This window comes from Sphaeroforma arctica (assembly GCF_001186125.1).
Source record: "Sphaeroforma arctica JP610 unplaced genomic scaffold supercont1.279, whole genome shotgun sequence".
NCBI classification, from domain to species: domain Eukaryota; class Ichthyosporea; order Ichthyophonida; genus Sphaeroforma; species Sphaeroforma arctica.
Genome location: NW_014040279.1, coordinates 58,172 through 65,213, shown reverse-complemented (window position 1 = coordinate 65,213; position 7,042 = coordinate 58,172). Strand labels below are relative to the sequence as shown.

Here is a 7,042-nt window from a genome sequence, read left to right as displayed (position 1 = left end):
TATATATATATAGATCAACTTCACATTAGAAGTAAAGCGTAAATTCGCAGTGTTGTGTATTGAATACCTACCTATGATATGACATATCTCGTCCATGTGCAGGTATCCTCGTTTTGAAGTAGCGTCCAAAATGTGCGTGGAATTCGACATATCTATCAGCTTCCAGAAACACAACTTTCCTGAAGTCATCACTTAATATCTGGAATTGTACGATCTCACAGTCCAAACTACGTTCAAACTTCATACCCAGTTCAGCGGTCTCGAAACACTTGAGTTTCGGCTTATATACACCCGACGCCATCAAATACTGCTGATCCCTCGACATCTTGATGCGAGTGGCTGCTGTAGGCATATCGAAGTCTTGTATGAGCTGTACACGTTGTTGTAGATCTACATCTTTTTTTACTAATGCTCGCTTCTTGCGGTCAGTTAACCATTCTGGTACACTTTTGCCGGTGTTGACATTGTATACCTTTACATTGTTCACGTTTGTGAATTTCATCTTGATATTTGTATATTAGGATTGATGTACTAGTGATTTGTGTGCGTACAAGCACTATCTATATGTATGGTGGCTGTCAATCCCTATGTATAAATATATGTATATCTATATATATATATATATATATATAAAACTATATGTGTGTGTATTTATATACATGTATATGTATATAATTATATATATATATATATTGTGTGTTTGTGTATATATATATATATATATATATTCATATATATATATATATATAACCAATTAGAGTAACTACGGGGAGATCGTCCTATACTTCTACAAAGACTGCAACCTTTGCCCTGTGCTGTACGCTGTCCTGAGATCTGATACTAGCGATTATGAATCCCAGCTATGTATGTATTTTGTACACGTGCATTGCTTTTCATGTCGTAAAATCACCCTATGACCTAAAAGTTTTGGCGGGGCAGCCCATACCAAAGAATATTCAATATTGTATCAATATTTACGACAGGAAATTAGGTGCTTGTGTCGTAAACTACAGTTAGTTTGATGATGACGCGCCAAATTTTCGATTACATTTGGAGGAGTGGCAACTTGTGAGTTGTGGATGTGATTGTGTGGTCTTAATCCACGACTCCATATGGCAATCCTCTACAATGACGCTAGTCAGTATATTATATAGATCCAGCTATGCATTGTCAGTATAAGGTATGCAATTTCACAATAGAAATATAATTCGGTTCAACTACACATTAGGCTTTGATTTAAAAACAATATTAAAATTAATACATTTACATACTAAAATAGGTTAAAGCTAGTACAAATACATAGTAGACTAGATTGAAATCGGTACGTACACATACTAAACTAGGTTAAAATCGGCACAAGTACATACTAGAATAAGTTAAAAATGGTATAAATAAATAGTCAACTAATAAAATCAGCACATGTACATATTAGACTAGGTATAAATCGGTACATTTACATGCTATACTAGTAGGTTAGAATCGTTGCAAATACATAATAGATTAGGTCATAATCGGTATAAATACATACTAGATGAAATCGGTACACCTAGCTTGGAATCTGTTGAAATACATATCGGATTGGATTTACATTGATGCAAATACATATTGGACAAGGTGTAAAGCCGATTGTTAGAAGGTTTGATCGGAGATGCAGGGTCTCGACCACATACCACTCTGGGAGCTAGGTATACCAGTTTTAACTAGCCCGAAACAAGCCGAATTTACGTAAAAGGAATTCACAATTGGTTCGTCAGTTATAGGTAGTGAACTCAACTATAGATTAAATTGGGTACATATTGATCAAAATTCGACGTAGCGGTAACTACGAAATACTCTATGTAGTCGTAAGCCTGTCACATAGTGATGGGAGACCTCTTAGAAGGTCAGGTGATTTTTTTTGGGTGCTATAGTGCCGACTGAAGACTCAACAAAAGTAGTCTGAGCTACATACATAGTCATAAATCACTTCGGCTTATGCTAAACGCAATGCTCATTTTTCCAATCTTGCTTGTTAATTTTGTTGTATCTACTTTAGGTGGTAACTACCGATTCTCATTCCAACTATCACACCTTAAGTGGTTTTTACTTTAGTAATGTTCTCAATCGAATAGTAAGCAGCAAACAAAATGTTTTCGTATACCAGCCAACTTTCGATGAGGGTACGACCAGTTATTCGTAGAAGCATTGCCATCTGTATGGGTACACATAAGCATCACTTAAGTGGTGCAAATGCTGTGTACCAAGTACAACCCAGCGAATTGCCTGGCTATATGCTTATAAATGTGGATCAGTTCTAAAATGAATTTATTTACGATTCAGTACAGACAAACGTATGTACACGTTGTGATTTTTATATCTAACTTCACGCCAGGCCCTCAATGGACACGTACTTGCGACCGTCTCTCACCATCTTGTACTCTTTAGTCACCACGTGTGGAGGTATTCCGCCAATGATATGCGGGAATATCCACTTTGCCCCCTGATTCTCTGCTTGTTTATCACCTACCGGCATAGCTTCCTCATCTTTAACGTGTATACCTGCATTGTACAGTGCCGTCCGGGTGAATTTCAGGCACAGCCAGTCGCCAGCAACATCCTGTGAGAACATAAGTGAATGTTAAAATTGGTATTGCGTTGAAAGTGGTCGTATACAGCACTGAAATTAGCAGACCACAAAGAAAAAGACCCTTTCTGAGTTGTGGCGAGAGCGTACAAGTGTGTCTGCATACCATACAGGATTTTCAGCAGTGTTTCGTGACATTTCGTAACAAACCATCCCACATTATATTCTAGAGCAAACCTAAGAGTGCGAGCAAAAAGCAAGAAAACAGCACGCATACTGTGTAGTATTGATTGTAACGAGTGCGTCGCAATGACTGACTGTGATTCTCAACCGTTTGCGTACGTAAGCGATATATTAAATGTATCACTGTGTAGGGAATGCTTAATCCCATACTCAAACATCGCCACGTTAAGATACCTGACCCGTGCGAACCAAATTAACACTCACAGTTTCAATGCACCTTTCCAGGTAGTATATACACACCTGATAAAAATTGTTAGCGGTGGTTATCAACCGTGAGGGTACCCCTGTGCCGTGTGTGAAGTAGCCATCCTTCTCGTATGTAGCAGGGTAGTAGGCCTTTCCAGATTTCTTTACTTCCTCCCATTCAGCCTTGGTGGTCATGTGGTAGATAACTTCGGGCTTCGTTTCAATTGAATCCTATGCATATATATAGTGTGGAATTTCAAAGACAGACACGGGTGAGATATAATGAAATGTTGCCAACGGTTCGTTGTACTGAAGCACCAATGGCCAACTATGGGTTGATTCTACTCCAGCTAGAAATTGCTTGGATGTTACATACATGCTAATTTTTGCTGCCATTTTTAAATACAGTGACTCAGCGTTGCGAAATCGCATATTAAAGCTATTTATGGAGATGAGATAATGATGAAATTCATACGAAAGGAACGGTAGATAAAAACGAACATCGATCAACACCCTGAATCAAAAAGATTCTGAATACTATTCTTCAGCACTCTGAAATAAGAGCTTCCGTATACTATTCTTCAGTATAGAAACTCACAATGGCACATAATGCACCATAGATCAGTATACGTGAAGGAAATTTTGATTGGGTGTGCCTAAAGCCAGTTGCATCTATATACGCCGGCAGTCGAAGAGATCTACAAGCTGTACTACCTCAAATAGCAAGGACGTATTTGTACTAGTACGGTTCATGCATGCACAGGTCATTTTACAAGGGTGTGCAGATAGATGAGATAGACACAGATTGTAAGAATGTTACAAATACAGTACTACGTAAGTGTGACTGTCGCGTCATGTGCAACATAAACATATACTACGGACAATAATACTTGATATACTATACGTATATCCAATTGATCTATATGCATTGGTTGATGGATACTTTGGAACGTGAACAGTGAGCGTACACAAAAAAGAATATTTGAATATGTTTCACCATTTAGATTCGACTGAGCGTGTTTCCCTTCCTACTGTATATAGATATGTCATATATTCTTGTACTTTTCGGATACATTCTACACGTGATATCCATGATTCGCAGACATATGGACTCCAGATTTGTGTATGAGTATTAGCATATTGTGTTTGTATGCAAGTACATAAAGAATTGTCAAAGTTTGTAAGGTCGGTACAGTAGGCGACTGAAAACTAAAAACATGAGTGAAAACTATACAACGGCGGCATCTACGCGCACGCGCCCACGCATATGTACAAACACGTGTACCTGCACAGTCTGAGAACAGCTCATATTACATATGATTTGTATACAATATATCCAATATTATATGCCCACGTATATTTATCTCAAAATTTCCACATATTATACACACATATATGCACATCCGAATAATTGCGAGCCAAAGGGATACGTACATAAGAACACATACTGGGCAACCTCGCCCAAGGTCTTATATATATAATTTGAATGTACGAGCCTTCCTCCAAATAGAACATACGTAATGTAAACAGATATTCGTACACAGCCGCACATAAGCAACTCCGCCCGCAATTCAATTGTTGATGAACACAAAATTGTATCACTCGAAATTAATATAAAGTTGCATCGCACTAGGTTGATACAAATTTTACATCGCTTTGAGTTAATCTATCTGTGTGGTGTTACGCTTGAGATGGTCTGTAGCTGTACCTGTATACTGGTCATTTGTTTTTACGCAGAGCCTCGATTCGCGATTTTAAAATTCTTCTCAAGAGGTACACGTACACAACTGCACACAAGATAGCCTCGCCCACGATCAAATATACGCGATGATGTGGAATGGCAATAGTTATACCTGTGAGCTGGCTGGTTCTTCTTTCTTATGGTGCACCTGGAGTCCAGTGGAGATAGCTCGGTATTCATTGGTAGTATTCTCGCGTATGCACCGTTCAGGCGTGAAAGCTGGTACACACACCGGTATATATACTGTGTCTTCTACAAAGAATTTTTTAAACCGTGTGCCTGTTTCGATTAGCACGGTTTCACCCTGAGCTACATACATATCAGCCTTGCCTTCTACTTCTAACATCAGTTTCCCACTCGCCACGTTGATCCATTCGTCAGAGTGCAGCGTCAACCAGGGCTCGCTAGTCCCGGCAGCAGCGGTAACCATGGCAACCGACACTCTATCGCTCTTGGAGGCAACATTGCCTATCAGTTCATCAATGCACAGACCACCACCCTCTACCACACGCACTGTCTTGCCTACTAATTTCGGCATAATTATATATCTCTATAGAAACGATAGCGATAATCGTGAAAATGTGTGTGTGTTATATATTATTATCAAGGATCGTACTGATACCTTCTCTCGCACAGGGAGTTTATCTACGCTTCTTGATGAATCTGTCCTGAGCGGTGTATTTTTATCTATTTGTGCAAATGCTTCTTTAATTTGTAGGAGAGCACATATGAATATTTGTCTGATTAATATTTAGAAGGCTCATCTTAGTGTTGTGTGAGCAGGCAGTAAAAACTACCATAAATGACGTCATCCATTTTTAAAATCTGCTGGACATGAGTAGACATTGAAGGCAATCATGTGTGAATATACTCGGGTGTATATGAATATACTCGGGTGTATATCAGTGATCAGTTGCAACTGGTCTGTGTACTAATAGAATTCGTAGTTGGGTTAAAATATCGTTCATACAAACATATTTGGTTCAATCAGAATTATGGATACGTCATAAAGTATGACATCATTTCTAAATAGGGCAATACCCGCCTACCAGGAAATAAATAGCACCAGGGATACAAAAGCCATAAAGTCCTACACACAGTCATATATACCAGTATATACATACATCATTATATATATTTATATATATATATATATATATATATATATATATGCATATAGATTGCGTACACACTGCATATACACATTAAATTTTCTGAACACTAAACCTCTCTTGCAATGACTTCTGGTACCTATCCATTTGAGGCGGTCCGTGACCATCTGACTGAATTGTACAGTCGCTTGTCCACTGCAAGGGATGTGCACCACAGGCGCGAATTACTGGACGAGTTTTTCCTGGTGGATCCTTCCTGTACTGTATGTTCCAAAACGTTGTAAACGGTGTGCATTTTAGTAGTCGTGTACATAGGTGCGGGGATACATGGGTGCGTACACGGGATGGTTAATAAATCGTACACTATAATAGCAGCAGACACAACTGTACATGTGTAATGTATATCTCCGCTGATTTGCAGCATGCTGCAACGTCAATTCTCTGCTGATATGCTGTTTTATATTTATGGACTGGTTCTTCCTGGTTATACGTTCATGTATTGGGCTATGAGCTATGCAGACGCTATATTTTAGTATGTTTGGCCTCGTTGTCGGGATGTAGCAGTATGTGTGGCTGCGCGAAAACAACAGGTTGTAGAGGGTAAATTCATAGTGAACAGTATATATAAGTACGTGAATATTTTCGGATACAAATTGTGCGCTCTGCATATGTTAGTATATCGTACTGCTAGTGAACCATACACTCGCTATAGAGTAGCATGTATTTCATCTGCGTGGATGCAATGCACAGCTCTGTATGATTCGCGGAACCAAGATCATTTGAGAGAACAGATCGAGTGACAAATGAAAAAATCTTCAACACTATATTTCCCCAATTCATAAGTATGTGTGCATATAGCTTATTTGGTATTATTCATGGATATATACGTGTAATGTAACTCTGTTGGCTATTTCATACATATGCGTGTATATATCTCTGTTCGTATGATTCATACACATTCGTGTATATGGCTCTGTTGGTATGATCCATATATATGCGTGTACAAAGTTCTTCTATGATTCATATATATATATATATATATATATATATATATATATGTGTGTATATGGCTCTGTTCGTTATATGTGTGTACTATAGTCTCGTTGGGTTAGTTGGTTTATATATAGTAGTAGTATATAACTCTGTTGTCTAGTTGTTACTATATATATATAGTCGTGTACGTATAGTCTCGTTGTT

At 38.3% G+C, this 7,042-nt stretch overlaps 3 protein-coding genes across 3 annotated transcripts in view; 1 reads left to right on the top strand and 2 right to left on the bottom strand.

Annotated features, from left to right (window-relative positions):
- SARC_04750 (hypothetical protein) overlaps nucleotides 1-688 on the bottom strand; it is a 9,282-nt gene extending 8,594 nt beyond the window's left edge. Inside the window, exon 1 of the mRNA XM_014301408.1 lies at nucleotides 72-688. Coding sequence (XP_014156883.1) covers nucleotides 72-502 — 431 coding nt within the window. The 5' untranslated portion in view covers nucleotides 503-688. The remainder of the gene's footprint in view (nucleotides 1-71) is intronic.
- A 1,595-nt stretch (nucleotides 689-2,283) lies between these two features.
- SARC_04749 (hypothetical protein) lies at nucleotides 2,284-5,427 on the bottom strand. The gene is made up of 3 exons (XM_014301407.1): nucleotides 4,846-5,427; nucleotides 3,047-3,223; nucleotides 2,284-2,596 (listed from the first exon to the last, which is right to left on the bottom strand). Exons 1-3 carry the CDS (start codon nucleotides 5,269-5,271, stop codon nucleotides 2,363-2,365), a joined length of 837 nt encoding a protein of 278 aa, XP_014156882.1. The 5' UTR covers nucleotides 5,272-5,427; the 3' UTR covers nucleotides 2,284-2,362.
- A 452-nt stretch (nucleotides 5,428-5,879) lies between these two features.
- Nucleotides 5,880-7,042, top strand: part of SARC_04748 (hypothetical protein) — a 7,199-nt gene continuing 6,036 nt past the window's right edge. The window contains exon 1 of the mRNA XM_014301406.1: nucleotides 5,880-6,108. Within this exon, the coding sequence (XP_014156881.1) occupies nucleotides 5,971-6,108 (138 nt within the window). The 5' untranslated portion in view covers nucleotides 5,880-5,970. The remainder of the gene's footprint in view (nucleotides 6,109-7,042) is intronic.

Bases quoted from the DNA above. Each gene is read 5' to 3' on its own strand.
- SARC_04749 (XM_014301407.1), bottom strand. From the start codon at position 5,271: ATGCCGAAATTAGTAGGCAAGACAGTGCGTGTGGTAGAGGGTGGTGGT. The intron at 3,224-4,845 runs GTATAACTATTG...ATATATGCATAG, and splicing joins AAGAACCAGCCAGCTCACAG to GATTCAATTGAAACGAAGCC. The intron at 2,597-3,046 runs GTGTGTATATAC...ATGTTCTCACAG, and splicing joins CCGCTAACAATTTTTATCAG to GATGTTGCTGGCGACTGGCT.